The sequence below is a fragment of the Bombyx mori genome, chromosome 6, assembly GCF_030269925.1.
Source record: "Bombyx mori chromosome 6, ASM3026992v2".
Classification (NCBI taxonomy): Eukaryota; Metazoa; Arthropoda; class Insecta; order Lepidoptera; family Bombycidae; genus Bombyx; species Bombyx mori.
Window position 1 is genome coordinate 4143887 of NC_085112.1, and position 15069 is coordinate 4158955.

The window sequence follows — 15069 nt, forward strand, 5'->3', positions numbered from 1 at the left end:
AAATGTGAGTATTTCAATGAATAGCATCACTTTTAAAGATTTACATCAAGTGGTGCGTCAACTGAAAGTTTCATCCTCTCCAGGGCCTGATGGTATACCTGTATTCTTAGTTAGTGACTGTGTGTCGGCTTTTGACGAGCCCCCTTGCTCTATTTGTACAACTTGTCTATACAAGAAATGACATAATAATATCCTTCAGTATGGAAACTATCGAGATATATTAAGTGTATAATCTATGATCGAGAGTAACGCCAGTTCCCAAGGATAGGCCTATTGCTATTTTGTCGGTATTTGCGAAAGTTTTTGAGAGTTTGATTAATCGCCAAATAATAACCTAAATATCACCCTACATAATAACGCGCAGCATGGCTTCCGCGCTGGCCGGTCGACTGTCACCAATAATATCAACTTTTCTAACTTTGTTCTCCAACACATGGACAGAGCGGTTCAAGTGGATGCTGCCTACTTTTATTTTAAAAAGGCCTTTGATCTTGTTGACAATGAATGACATATATTAGTATTGCGGAAGCCGGCATTTGGGTTCAACAGGTGCCTCTTAACGTTTTTTGCCAGTTACTTGAAAGATCAGAAACAATTTATTCCAATGTGTGACCACTCATCTGGGGAGTTCTATAGCCGGTCTGGGGTGTTTCGGGGGAGTACGCTTCAAATTTCCACCTGTTTTGGTCTCTTTAGAATTCTTTAGGCATTGTTAGGTTAACATCACGAGAGAACTGCCAAAACCAATTGTCGCGGTATTTTGATCAGAAGCCCTAAAATTTATATATCAATGGGATCATGTCCCTACCTACAAGAAGGCAAAAAGTTATCGAACAAAATGGTAGCTACATACTTTAGTTAAATGTAAATAAATTATACAAAAAAATGTTGTGAATTTTCTTAAAAAACGTGAAGACATTTTATCCCCAAACTATTATATTGGTCTGCTGATGCGACTTACCCCTACGGCTCTAAGATGTGTACCTACTGAATCTATATGAGAGAGCACGATAAATAAGAATTTTTCCGAAAAAAATTTCTCACTATATCTATAATATGTGTATTATCTATAAAGTGAAGCATTTCTAATTGTGAGCTCATGACACACCTAATTATTAAATAGTTTCCAGAATCGATAGACATAACAACGTGCATGCTGCCATTCACTTAGAAACATATTGAATTATATTGTAAAAAAGCTGTCCCTTTAAATCGAAATGCATGACTAATTCACGGCGCAAAAGGCAGTTTGATATTAACTACCCGAACTAATTCAAAATAGACCTCAACAACAGGCAATGAAGCAAATTTGTAAATTTAATACCGGTCACTCACATTCGCACGAATACGCAAACCCACAAGTGTAGGACGACTTTGCAAATGATTATGCAAAGTTTTCGCTGCATTCACGGTTATCCAAGCTGTTGCGCCCACGATTGCGAAGGCAACGGACGTTTCGCTATTTTCATAGGTCGTGACGTCTACTGTGTAGCGTATCTTCATCAAAAGAAATCCCATAAAAACAGCATGTCTGTTAATGATGTCCGGGAAAGAATTCAAAACTCTTTTTCTCTTCAATGTTCTATTGACGAATTAAAAAGGAGGAGAAATTCGTGAGACATTCGTAAACAAGTGTAGGAGGAAGCGCAAACGGGTTCGCAAATTGAGTACCGAACCCATTTGCACAGCCGCTAAGTTTGCGAATGAATGTCTGACGGCCCTTCACATGCGCGCAAACATTTCTACAATGCACGAATGTTTGCGCGCATTTGCGTGGCCGGCAGGAGGTCATTGGTGAACAGGCGTTAGATGGTTTGTAATTTCTGTTTTGTCCCTATTTTCCGAATTGAAAATATTTTGCTGGGAATGTGAGGAGTGCAGTTCTGTTTTATTTTGTTCCTTTATTGTTTTTTTGGGTTGAATTGTGTAATGACGATTTAATAACTGTTCAGCATCTGTAAAAGTGAACAAATATGATAAAATTTGTCTAGACGAAGCTTTTCAGGTTAAACTTCCAATGTCCACTAAAAAAAAGCTCAATAAACCACCACCATTTTACTGAAACTATATTTCATCCCATTTCCACTCATTTCATATCATTTATCATATTGTGAGAAAATCTAATATAGAAGAAAATTTAAGACTTGGCTAAAAGGTGTCGAGTTCCAGGCCATAAAAACTTCAAACAAAATCGATGTTGAAAATTAATATTTACATTATAAATATGTAATTTATCTAAAAGTAACCATGAAAAACTAAAAAATATTTTTAAAAATCGACGTTAAGTATGTTCCTATAGCGTAACGTTATAGCTTATAACTCATAACTGACATAGGAACTTTAAAGAAAGAACTAAAATTTAAATATCACTCAAAATATCGATTTTTGATCCAAATATATCGATACATCTACACATCACACATCATAAAATTCATAGTTAAAATGTTAAAATGGACCGTCATAGATAATACACTGGTTTGATTGTTTTCCTGCGAATTTAGATTAATGTTTTGTGTAAAAATTTATTTGACTCTTCATTTGGTGACAATACCGTACGTAATGTTTAATGCCAAGAAACTAAACAAATAACTTCAAAACAGTGATGTTTTTTATCAAGGATGTAACATTGCGTATGCTATAAACTACATTTAGTCAGAGTCCAAGTAAAAAAATATTGAAACGAATCAAAGACTACAGTGATTTAAGGTACTGCGTTTTGTCTCAAAACTTTGGTGTGTACAAAGATAAAACAGCCCTGAGGCAATGATCAGTTGCTTTATGATTTGACCTTGTCTCGCTGGATCTAGAAAGTCTGTAAACTCAGGAATGTTGGATTTTATGTTTTTGCTCACTGATATTATTGCTGTTTACCTACCTACTATATCAAGAATATTCATTTGTCAATTGAGAAATATGCAAACCTATTCATTAATTTAAAAAAAACAATACTATTCACAAAGAAAGTTAACTAAATCTATGAAATAATAAGGAGATTAAACTATAAAAGTAGTGTTAATTAGTTTCCTGAAATTGCTATTCAATGAAATTTTCCAGTATGTAGCAGTGCATTAAACACATAAAATAGTACTTGACAAACTGAGAATTCTAGAAAGTAAATCTTGAAACTTGTTCAACTTTTGTTAAGAATCTCTAAATATATAATTTTTGAATATTAATGAGTGTGAAAGTTGTTTTTTTCTTTCACCCTGCAAAAAATTGTTATGTTTTAAATAGTTTATAGGCTGAACAATGACAATAGTTAACTTTTTATACTGAAAATTTGCAACATTACTTCAAAAAAACATGAAAGCTACTATTTAAAAAGTGTGATATATTTTTTTAAATTATGTTTTTACTGTAAGTGTATCCAAATCTACTTCCATCTAAATTTAATAAAATCAGGTTTAATTTCTTCCTCTCTAAGATTAAGAGTGATTGTAATTCAATTTTTTGAGTGATTCAATTTTTGGTAATTGTAATAAAACGGTAAATCAACATGTATTAAAAACTGAGTAATGAAATAGAATTAACTTGATCACCTTTTCAAGATATTTCGATATTTTGCAGTTTGCACAAGATGACCCTGATAGATGGGTTTGGTGATGAAGTAGTGCAGTTCATGGGGGTGGTCTTGACAGTTATTGTGGGAATATTGGCTTGGTGGTCAACCAATGCAAGACCTGATAGATACGGAACTGTACTAGTCCTGCGATCACGTCCAAACAGTCCTGTGGCAATTAGCATTCGACCCAGTAAGTGTTGTTAAGTAGTGCTTGTTTAATTTTTTTATTTCTTATCTAAAATGATGACCATATGTTAGAAGCCTTAGCTAAAATTATGCAGTTATTATTTTTTATTCCCCGTGTAGGCATTGCATAGGGTTTACCTGATGGTGAGCGGTTACTGTCGCTCATGGATGTCAGCAATGCCAGGGATAGAGCCAAGCCGCTGCTTACAGTTAAATACTCTCCACAAGCCTCGTTTGAAGAAGGACATGTCATAACGCATGAGGAACACTGTAGAGAAGAGCTCATTCCAAAACCAGGTGGTACGTGGCAAAAAATATCTCTGGAAACGCACTATGGATGAGCGTAGTGACTTCAGTTAGTATGGATGAACTCTACTCTGGTGCTAGGCGGTGCGATGGTAAAATCGAGATGATGGTATCATCTTAAATAATTCCTCAGAGCACTCTCCATGGAACATACATTACAAAATACAGAGAGAACCGAAGTTCCTCTGCAGACCCAGAGGTTTTTTTTATAAAGAATTTATTTGGCTCCAGCGCCTTTGTCATTCATTTTGCCAATGTCACAGTACGCACAAAAATGATGGGCTTAGAGAAAAAAATTTACTAGGGGCTAGAGGCTAATCGGGCGGTAACTTTGCATCGATTCTACTGTATGCCTTTTCTTTTTTGTAAATATATGTTGTCCACGCAACATTTTAATTGAGTTAAACAATAAATATCTCTTAAACAAGTAATGCAGCACCAAAGCCAAGCTATTACGTATGATTCTTTAAAAAAATAATTGGAGGTTAAAAAATTTTTAAATTGGTAATTTTAGAACCTAAAAAGTCGCGGAAGTACTGGTATAGATTTGAGTGGGCGGATAATAACTGTAAACTAGTGTAATTAGTCTCTAGCTAAGGAGGGATTTTTAGAATTTTAAATTTTGAAAATTCGCTACTAGGTCTATATAATGTTGTAAATATAGGTATAATACAGTACATAGCTGCAGATTTCAATCCAGTACTATATTTTTTTTCAAACCCTTATGAGCGCAGAATATAATTATAAATAATATTAGATGGGTAGGTACATAAATTTCAATCCAGTACAACATAGTGAGTAATATATGATTGTACCATATCATGTTCAAAATACTATTAGAAAGGATGTTTCCTACATTTCATTGTGTATTTAGAAGGAATAGTTTGTAGAAATTGTTACAAATTTACAACACTGAGTAGGATTATTTTTTTATATTGACAAATTTTCAAAATATAGTTCTTTTGAAAAATTAATTATAAGCAATTCACCTGCTATATCAATATAGTTCATTTGTTTATTTTTGTAACATTTCCTGTAATCAAGTGAAAACATAATATAATAAAAAGAAGTACTTTTGTATTTATAACCAAGCTCTACGGAATAAAACTTTTATAATCCTAATAGTAAAGACAATCTGTAGAAAAGAAGCAGTACTTTCAGTTTAAAGATATGTATCTAAAAAAAAAACTTATTTTAATTTTTTTTAGGATCGCGACTGGCACTAGTGAATCAACAAGTACTTACAAATACTAGCCAAGAATCCAATGCTGATGCTGCAGGTTTGTAAGTTGGCAACATTTAAAACAATAAATTAATGAATCATATACACATTAGACAGTGGTATAAACTATTCTATTGGAATAGTCATAAAATGGTTTTTATACAAAAATAGCTTTCGTTTTTTATGAACTTTCAATCTGCTCTACTTTCAAACACATAATTAATTAAAAAAGAAATCCAAAAATAAGCTAATCAATCTTTTGTATGTATTAATCTATGCACTGTTTGATAGGTATAGTTTTTTGTAGAGACCCATTTCCTGGATATTTGAACACTACGCATTAAGCCGGTAGACATGCTTGGTTGACATAACAAGATGTTTGTAACACAGTCCCAAATACATAAAAACCAATAACGCATTTCATGTTACATGCCAATGAAACAAGAAGCCTTAGTTATACTTATGTTTATCATATTAATTGTCACATCATCCTACAATTAATTGCACTGCCGATTTTTCACTTATTGCATATATGGGTGCACAAACTCACAGCCCACCGGGTATTAATTGGTTACCAAAGTTCATAGACATCTACAATGTAAATGCCGCCACCCAGCTTGAGGTATGAGTTCTAAGGTCTCAGTATAGTTGCAACGGCTGCCCCATCCTACAAACCGAAACGCATTACTGCTTCACGGCAGGAATAGGCAGGATGGTGGTACCTACCCGTGCGGATTCACAAGAGGTCCTACCTCCAGTGAAAACGAGAGGTCCTAACACGAGTGAAGATTTACGAGATTTACGAACACGAATTTTCACTAATCACTAATCACAAGAACGCCAATTTTGTATTATTGATATTTGCTGTTAAGTTAAAAATTATTTATAACATAGAACATGTCCTTGTTGTAAAAACATTCTATAGGTAAGTTTTTTTTTTGACAAAGATTAAAATACATTATTTATCATAATTCAGGCACAAGCAGATCAGAAGTCCAAGAGACTCCCAGTGAAACTTCCAGGGTCATTCCCCTGCAGGAGATGGACAGCATAGTGGATGCCGATATGGCAATGCTTGATAACAACCGTTTACACTTTTACAGGAGAATGGACTGTGAGTTTTTTTTTTAATTTGAATACCATTATACCTGTCCTCTGCATTGAACAATATAACAGCCGTTATTACAATGCAATTAATTACTATGAATTCGATGATGTGTCAACATTGTCACTGACATTTGCTTTGATGTCGAAAATTGAAGGTTTTTTCTGTTTTGTGCCTAGTGATTTTCTTTCTTTTTCATGTAAAACAAATAAATGGTGAAGGTCTTTGAAGGCGAAGAATTACTAGTGTTAAATACCCTAATACCCTGACGCCTTGCCGACTCTACATTATTTTTATATTTTTAGATTAACGACTCTACAATAATCATACTTGCATGTCTCAAGTTTGGTGGCAAGGTATTTGAGTCTTGGATGTACTATGAACTAAGATAGTCATTTGACAGCGACCGGATGGCCATGGACTCGTACATCGACTTAAGCAATAAATAACAATATCATTATTGCCTCGTAAACAAAACCAAATTTTAATTTACGTTCACCTCGGCGTTTCCAGTTTATCTCCTTTTCTGTAGCTGTAAGAGATCTAATTTTGAGTACTTAACTCAAAACATGTATCTTTGTAGTTGAATTTTTGAATTTTTTTTGAACTTTTTTAATATAAAGATAAAACTATATAAATATAATTAAATAAATGAAACCTGTTCAGAAATAAGAAAGTTTTAAACATTTTAATTTCGTGCATAGAAACTGCCCTTGTTTATATACTGTCCATTTTCAAAGGCGCCGTGAAATTTATATAATAGTAAAAATAAATATTCCTACATTAAGTAAAAGGTCAGTATAATCTCTTGTAAATTTTATAAAATTTTCTTAAACCTTAACACAGCTCCAACAAACGCGCAAAGCAATCCAGAATCGACACAGGACGAGAGTGACGTACAGGAAGCAGCCGGGAATGCACAAATCAGGGAAATGGACAGCATAGTTAGCGCAATGGAGGCTGATGTCACTTCGGGATGTGATCTCTTTACGAGAGCACCGGGTATGTGAAACTTCCAGTTATTACTTTTCGCCTTATTGTATTCTATCTATCTATATCGTTCCCTCACTGCTGAGGATCGCGACCACATAACACAGGTAGCAGGGCCTCTTGTGAGTCCGCACGGGTAGGTACCACCGCCCCGCCTATTTCTGCCGTGAAGCAGTAATGCGTTTCGGTTTGAAGGGTGGGGCAGCCGTTGTAACTATACTGAGACCTTAGAACTTGTATCTCATTTGGTGGGTGGCGCATTTACGTTGTAGATGTCTATGGGCTCCAGTAACTACCTAACACCAGTTAGGCTGTAAGCTCGCTCACCCATCTAAGTATTTAAAAAGAAACACTTTTTGCTTGTGGGGCAGTTAACTTTATCTTATATAACTAAGTGATTCGGTAGTTCTAATTAAGAAATAAAAAATAAAAAAAATATATATATATATATTTATTTATTTATTTATACAGTAGACGCAGCACAAGGGGACAGTGAAATGAAAAATGACAGTTCGAAAGACGGCGCTTCGTCTACCGATGTAGAGAATGCATCGGACGATGTGAACACATTAGTCCAAAATGCAGACACTCCCGCACTCCCGGAACGAGACGAGACAAAAAGAATCCTGATAAAACTGAAGTACCTAAACGACACCCTGAAGGAAGTTGACGGAAACCTTGATGAACTGTTAAAAGATTTTAAGTTGTGAGTACCGTTATTAGTGTGTAATTATTGTGCTTTTCCGGTACTATGTTCCAATAATATATACGTTATAATATGTTCCAATCGTGCTTAATCCATACAGTAGGATGAAATTGACACATTTTAATATAATAATAATAGTATTTTTACTAAATGCATACGAAGGTATAAAATGTATTTATTGAACAAAAAGTTAAAGAAAAAATCTCTATTCCGGCTGATTTCCGTAACGACTTAACCGATATTGACGCCCCTACACAACTGGCAGATTGCTGATATAAAAAGTAATTACTCTACTAGACTAAGGAATTTACTCCTTCGTTACTCTATTATGTTTGCTTTTTTATATAAAAAACTATGTTTGCTATTTTATATAAAAAACGAATAAGAGTTGCGCACAAAAAAGATTAAAATACATGAAATTGAGAAAGTTACCGCATTCAAATAGGAAAAATTTATTATTACCTGATATTAATCTATGGCAAAGCTACGGAATACCGTAGCTAAGCCGTGCCCTTCCATAGCATTTCAAATCTGAACATGATTCATGCCTCACGATTTTTATTTAATTAATAAAATATCAAGCATCGCCTATGAAATGTCTTCTTCCAATATACCTAGTCAGGTCATAAATTCTGTCACATGTTTAATGTAAAATAATTGAAACAAGTTTATTCATTATGTAACCATTCATATACCAAAATGAACTTAACAAAACATAGATTCTTATGACACTAAAGTTTATTCAAAATGACCTCCGTGATTTTGAATGCAGGCCTTCAATCTGCCCGGCCAGTCGTCTATCGCAGCACGAACGAGGTCCATGTCAATATCGGCGGCTGCCTTAATCAAGGATGTCTTGAGTGACTCCAAATTGGGATGAGGCTTTGAGCACGCCTTTTCCTCCAAGTGTTGCCATATCTTGTAATCTAACGGATTCAAATCTGGACTGGAGGAGGGCCAGTCTTCGTGCCAGATGAAGTCGATTTCACGCGCCGCCAGCCAGTCTTGTGTGCTCTTCGCTCTATGAGCTGGCACCGAATCTTGTTGGAATACCCAGTGCCTGTTATTGAACATGGTATGAGAAACAGTTTCCACAAGGTTCGTCAGGACTGTATTTTGATACACAACTGCATTCGTTTTTACACCTTTCTCACAAAAATGTACCTCTGTTAAGCCCCAATAAGAAACTCCCAACCATACCATGAGCGAGGATGGAAAATGACCTCGTTGGACACGCGGAATACGGTTGCTCGCTTCTTCACTACTGTGTGCGTACACCTTATCATTTTGTTTGTTGTAGCTCTCTTCTACGGTAAAAATTTTTTCATCCGAAAAATGAATTTCCCGATATTTTTTTCCCGCGTACCGCTTCAACAAAGCGCGGCATCTCTTCAGTCTCAGGTCCATTAGACGAGCATTCAAACGATGTCCTGTTTTTCTTCGATATGCCCGAAGCCCTAAGTCTTCAGTTAACACCCTTTTCACCGTGGTTCTGCTTAACCCCGTCCGAAGGGCCAACAGTTTCTGCTTACGTTTGGGATTTCTTTGAATTCGCGCCTTCACAGCTTTTATCACTGCTGGAGTCCTAACAGACCGAGGCCGACCACTTCTTGACCTGTCATCTACACTAGAGTCTTCATTGTGTCGTTTGATGGTACGATAAACGAATCTTTTTGGTTATATTCAAATTTTTCAGTATGTTAAAAATTTGAATTGGCGCGTAACCGCAACGATACAATGCAATAACTGCATCACGGTCTTCTTTAAGCGTCCACTCCATATTTAAAAATGAGTAAAATTCTAAAAGTATACATTTTTATTTTCATGAACAATTCGAAATTCGAATTCAATAAACTTTTGTGGCCAGCATTCTAAAAGAAAAGTTTTTACTGTGTGACAATACTTATGACCTGACTAGGTATGTCTTGGTGATGATTTCATGCATTTGAGAAACACAGATTTCATCATTACCCTCTTTATATATTTCTAAGAAATATATTACTACTTGTTAACCCGCGGCTTCGTCTGTGTGGTCAAGGGAAAGTGTCATTTATTTTTTCTAAAGTGTCACTTAATATTTGTCAAGATAAAAGAACAGTTTCCCTATCTATAATTTAAAAAAAAGTGTCAATTCTTCGCTTGATTTCAACATAAAGAAGGACACAAACAAAGATACTGCCACATTTAAAGTATATTTTATATAATAATATGTACGCAATACGTATATAAATGTTTGATAATAAAACATTTCAGACGTCATTTCTCAACGGAGCTGTCTTCCGAGTGCCGGATACGTCTGATATTCAACGGGCGCGTGCTGGCGGACGACGCGGCCACGCTGCAGGCGTGCGGGCTGCACGACCGCGCCGTCGTGCACTGCCTCGTGCATCCCAAGCGAGCGGGGCCGGTGAGCGGACAGACGTCACACCTCACCAGGCCACGAGATTCTGTGTGCTTAGTGCGAGTTTTTTAACCTTCTCGATAGTGTAAAAGTATGGAGGGTAGAGGTAAGGAGAACCGTCTCACTATGGGAGAAGCTTGAAAAAGTGTCCCACTTTCAGTACTAAACAACAGTTCAAAAATCCTCGAGAATGGCGCTAGCGTATAGGGTATGATATGAATTGAGCAGTTGTTAACTAATTGAAGTATTCTGAGTTAGGAAATTTTATATATTTAATGACTAAAGTAGTTAGTGATACATGACCTCACATGTTTACGTAGTCCAAACTAATTTCGTCAATATAACCTAAAATTGTTGCTGTGGTAAAACGTGGAGACATCGATTGCATTTTCTTATCAGCTTTAAATAAAATACTTTATGTGATTTTGTAGTGCTTACAGTTCGTTCGTCCTTTTTTATTTCTTATAACTTTCAGCGGCTTTTTTAAAATTTACCCGGTTGCTACTGTAGCGCCACCCTTATTTAGCAGATTTGAACGGACATTTTTCACACACAGAGACGGTTCTCCTTACTTCTACCCTCCATGTGTAAAAGTTAACTAAATTGTTATACAGCGCCCCTGGCGGCAAACGTACGCAAACATTCCAACTCCATAAAAATTCGAGTTAACTTTTACGCCATCGAGAACGTTACAAAACTCGCACTGAACACACTGTTCTTGTCTCAAATAGTCTTTTAATTGTTCTTTGAAATATTTTGAAAGTTAATGGGTGTTTATTCTAATGGATTATTTTTGTTGACCATCCTACTTCATGTAATGGAGACGGTGCAGAGGATGAAGGTCCCGATGTTAATGGAATTAAATTAAGCGAGTAAAAAGTACGTCAACTTATATATGGTGAAATAGCTCCCTGCCTACCTGATTTGTAAGAGGTTACTGGAGCCCATAGACATCACAACGCGGCTATCGCCACCCGCTTTGAGCCAAGAGATCGGGGTCGCAGTTGTATAACTACTGACCTACCTTTGAAACTGGGATATCCACAGAGATAGTGGTGAGATTGTATGTCATACATCGAACACTGCCTAATTTTTTTAGTTTTATTTTCTGCCGTGAAGCAGTAATGCGTTTCGGTTTGAAGGGTGGGGCAGCCGTTGTAACTATACTTGAGACCTTAGAACTTATATCTCATGGTGGGTGGCGCATTTACGTTGTAGATGTCTATGGGCTCCAGAAACCACTTAACACCAGGTGAGCCCTGAGCTCGTCCATCATCAGCGCAATAAAAAAAACTAATTTCTAAATTGGTTTGTTGCCGAACCAAAGCAACGTTATATCGTCCTAACGGATGGTACACCACCACAGGGTGCGGCTGAGGAGAGCAGCGCGGCGGCCACGCACGAGCTGATCACGGAGAGGCCGCAGCCCGAGAGGTCTTGGGATTTAGAAAACATTCTGATGACGTTTGTCTCTGTCGCCCTCACCGTTGTATGGTTCTTTAGGTGAGTCAATTATTCCTCTGCATATAGGATCTTAATGTAGTATGGACATCTTGTTTAATGAAATAGTTGTGCGGTTGTAGTCGTCGTGGCCTAAAGGATCGTCCGGTGCATTCGTATGTAGCGATGAACCGGTGTTCGAATCCCGCAGGCGGGTACCAGTTTTTCTAATGAAATACGTACTTAACAAATGTTCACGATTGACTTCCACGGTGAACGAATAACATCGTGTAATAAAATTCAAACCCACAAACCACCCCGCCTATTTCTGTCGTGAAGCAGTATTGCTTTTCAGTTTGAAGGGTGAAGCAGCCGTTGTAACTATACTTGAGACCTTAGAACTTATATCTCAAGGAGGGTGGCACATTTAAGTCGTAGAAGTCTATGGGCTCCGGTAACCGATTAACACCAGGTGGGCTGTGAGCTCGTCCACCCATCTAAGCAATAAAAATAATTGATACACGGGAAATTCTTTTTTTTAAGAACAAACCATAGAGCGAGTGGGAAAGAGATTATTGAAACTATACCATATTCCAATAAACTTTACAATACTATAGCTTTGTAAAGATGTATTATTGGTCGAAGTATTTGCAAAGCTGCTCCGCTTGATATGAAGTAAATTGGGTCTTTTTTATTGCCTGGACGGTTGAGAAAACTCGGGGCCTTCGTGTTAAAAGATTATCTAAGATCATAGACATGGTAATGTGTATGCCATTACACCACATGAGGTCGGAACCATAATCGTATTGAATAAAAGCTTTCCCGTCTCTCGTCTCGTCTTTTTTTACTAATATGCATTAATAATTTCTTGATTTTCTTGGAATATATTCAATTACAAAAGCTTCTCGTTCTTTAATTACACAACATACCATACTTAATTACAAATGTCCCCATAGGTTCGATATAAGAATTAGTTGGTTTTTTATGCAACAATAGAGATTGATTAATACATTTGTAAACAGGTGTGAGTACTCAAACATGTTCACCGCAAGTGCTAGTGTAGCATTGTTCGGTCTGACGGTGTTCTACAGTGTTGCCATATTCGGCCTCTATCTCTCCGACACATTCCAGTTCGACCGACGACACCAGCCGCCAACGACGAACAACTGAATTGTTTGAGCAGGTAACATTATCTTTATCGATGTACAGATTTTTTAATCTGTGCCTCTGTTGGAAAATCATGAACATCCTATTTCGCTCATAAGTGAAAATAAGTATTAAAATAATCAAAAGTGACGGCACAATCGTTCAGTCAAATCTACATCTAATTTTAGTTTAATGTGTTCTCACTGTTTGAATGATTTTTTTCACATTTCTCTCTTACGAATTCACCCTTTTTCCATTAGAGGCACATGTATATTGTTGTGGTAGTATGATTTTATTTTATCTCTGTGTTATAAATTGAAGTTTGTATGTAATGGGGGAAACGGCAGGTTCATTTGGGCCTATAGTCATTAGAAATTTTAATTTCGGCATTAAAATGTTAGCAGTATACTGATACTTATCACTGTTTAATCGTAAAATAATTTTATAAATCTACCTACTGCATATTTCTGTTACTACACTTTAAGTTTCCAAATAAATTCAACGACCTGTTGCCATACTTTTCCCCTAGGTATTGTTTTTTTTATATTTTTGTTTTGTTTAACACTTCTTTCATTGTTAAAAGTGAATGAAAAAAATATATTTTCTTGTATTAAATGTGACTTAAAACGGATAATCTAAGTGATTTGGCTGTTCAGTGTAAAATGGAATGACTAATATAAATATATTTTGTTATCCGAGAACTATTCTAAAATGAAACTCATTGTTTATATGACCTCAAATTTTTTAATGAAACAGTGTATATGATATAGTATTTTCTGTTCTGGTGTCTTTTTAACTGAATTTTTCTGAATTCCTTGATACTTTCGGTGAAATATTAGCAACTCTGGGCGAAACGAAATACAATAATTATTAAACTCATTGTTTTAACTAAACTAGCTTATTAATCTATCTGTTCCAATCTAGCCTAGTCCAATAATTAATTATGTTAATGTTACACTTTTATAATAATGTACAAAGACAATTTAAATTGTAAATTATTGAGATACATTTCTGAGTCTGAATATGAGTGTATTGTAATGCTTAATGATATCGCTTTCTAGATCTTTAATACTAATTGTAGTAATTTGTAATTTAAGACTTTTTTAATTATTTATTTTGTAACCTTTTTTTAAACTTAATTATTTTATAAATATAGGAATATACTACTATTATAGGACATTGAGATATAACAAAACACTTAATTTTTTTTTTTGCGTAAAAAATTTTAATATTATCCTAAAGACAAATTTCTATTGTTCAACGATTTAGGACCGTCCGCCTTATAAGTAGGTCGAGATTTAATGCTGTTGATGTCTGAATTACTAGTTGTATCATAAATTCGACATTTTCATTGTTTTTGGTGCATTTTGGCATAGGAGACAGTATATTTTCTCTAAAAATGTAAATATTAATGTTTATGTAAAAAAAGCACCTCATTAGAAAATTATTTTTGTTTTGTAATTTATTTAGACCCTAAGTATGTTATTAATTTCGAAGTTTTCAGTTTAGTATCTAACTTGGGTTTGTGGTTTTCTTTAAATACAATCATATTGCCACGAGTTTTATATGTTAATATTTTTATTGTTAATTACTTTTAAGTTTCAAAGAAAATATAAGGTCTATTGAGATATTGCTATTTTATTTGATGAATGTATTTATTGTAGAATACAGAACATGTCGAGGGATGAAGGCTGTTTGTTTGCTTTATGCGACATTTCGCATAATACACGACATTTATCTTTGTAATTAAATGTGCGTTTTATTTGATATTAACATCAACAGTTCGATGTTTTTAATTGAACTTCAATATTTTTTCTAAATTTTAAACTTTAAATGGCTCTCCTGTAAAGGTTCAAAAATGTCGCTTATACCAAATAGCTCTTCACGCCTCGATATGTGTTACGTCCATAATTTTGGATCCACTGGTGTGTGGATGTGACTAAATTTTGAATTTTGCGTTTTAAATAAAACTACTAGGTATGTATGTACCCAATAGTTTATAAAA

General features: G+C 35.3%; 1 protein-coding gene across 2 annotated transcripts; it reads left to right on the forward strand.

Moving 5' to 3' along the window:
• The first annotated feature begins 2397 nt into the window (after nucleotides 1-2397).
• LOC101737874 (transmembrane and ubiquitin-like domain-containing protein 1) lies at nucleotides 2398-14692 on the forward strand. 2 transcript variants are annotated; one of them, XM_012694231.4, is made up of 9 exons: nucleotides 2398-2552; nucleotides 3568-3752; nucleotides 5263-5334; nucleotides 6253-6390; nucleotides 7228-7383; nucleotides 7843-8077; nucleotides 10331-10484; nucleotides 11845-11981; nucleotides 12941-14692. In XM_012694231.4, exons 1-9 carry the CDS (start codon nucleotides 2506-2508, stop codon nucleotides 13086-13088), a joined length of 1272 nt encoding a protein of 423 aa, XP_012549685.2. In that variant the 5' UTR covers nucleotides 2398-2505; the 3' UTR covers nucleotides 13089-14692. The 2 variants fall into 2 exon arrangements, with proteins under 2 accessions (XP_012549685.2, XP_012549687.2); XM_012694233.4 differs by lacking the exon at nucleotides 2398-2552 and having other exon boundaries at nucleotides 3674-3752; nucleotides 5263-5338.
• Nucleotides 14693-15069: the final 377 nt, after the last annotated feature.

Excerpts from the sequence above, each read along its gene's own strand:
- LOC101737874 (XM_012694231.4), top strand. The coding sequence starts at position 2,506 with ATGTTTTGTGTAAAAATTTATTTGACTCTTCATTTGGTGACAATACC. Across the intron at positions 6,391-7,227 it reads CTTTTACAGGAGAATGGACT|CTCCAACAAACGCGCAAAGC; the intron begins GTGAGTTTTTTT and ends ACCTTAACACAG. Across the intron at positions 8,078-10,330 it reads CTGTTAAAAGATTTTAAGTT|ACGTCATTTCTCAACGGAGC; the intron begins GTGAGTACCGTT and ends AAAACATTTCAG.